The sequence below is a fragment of the Aptenodytes forsteri genome, unplaced genomic scaffold, assembly GCF_000699145.1.
Source record: "Aptenodytes forsteri isolate BGI_AS27 unplaced genomic scaffold, ASM69914v1 Scaffold119, whole genome shotgun sequence".
Classification (NCBI taxonomy): domain Eukaryota; kingdom Metazoa; phylum Chordata; class Aves; order Sphenisciformes; family Spheniscidae; genus Aptenodytes; species Aptenodytes forsteri.
Window position 1 is genome coordinate 4,077,746 of NW_008796165.1, and position 589 is coordinate 4,078,334.

General features: G+C 64.5%; 1 protein-coding gene across 1 annotated transcript in view; it reads left to right on the top strand.

Moving 5' to 3' along the window:
- RNF220 (ring finger protein 220) overlaps nucleotides 1-589 on the top strand; it is a 242,851-nt gene that overhangs the window by 184,123 nt on the left and 58,139 nt on the right. Inside the window, exon 6 of the mRNA XM_009287448.2 lies at nucleotides 361-427. Within this exon, the coding sequence (XP_009285723.1) occupies nucleotides 361-427 (67 nt within the window). The remainder of the gene's footprint in view (nucleotides 1-360; nucleotides 428-589) is intronic.

A 589-nucleotide genomic window follows, 5' to 3' on the forward strand; every position in this document is an offset into this window, starting at 1 on the left:
GCTGGGGCTGGGCAGGGACCATGGAGGGGCCTCTGGGCCTAGTTACCCCTCGGGCCCTGATTGGCCAGGTGCCCTTGGGCCTCAAAGGCCCCCAGTCCCTAATTGGGCGAGAAAAGTTGGGGAGCGGTTGCCCCTGGTTCTGGATTGGCCAGCACCTTTGGGTTACGGTTGAGCCCAGGGTCCTGATTGGCTAGTGCTGTTGGGCCTAAAGGGCGCCCAATCCCTATTGGGCAAGGAAACCTGGATTCCAGTTGCCCCTGGGCCCTGATTGGTCACGTGCCGTTGGGTTCCAGTGGCTCCTGATTTCTGATTGGCCAGGCACTCTTGGGTCCCTGTTACCCCTGCTCTGTGATTTTCCAGGTGCCCCTGGGTTCCAGCCGCCCCTGGGCCCTGATTGGCCGGGGCTCGCTGGGGCCTGCTGCCGCCTGTCGGTTGCCATGGGAACTTCCTCCCCTCGCGCCTCTCCCCGCCGGTTTCCTGGTGAACTTTCACCCGCTCGGCGGCGGGTCACCCTCGCGCCTCTCCCCGCCGGTTTCCTGGTGAACTTTCACCCGCTCGGCGGCATGACCGGGGCCAACATGGAACATGG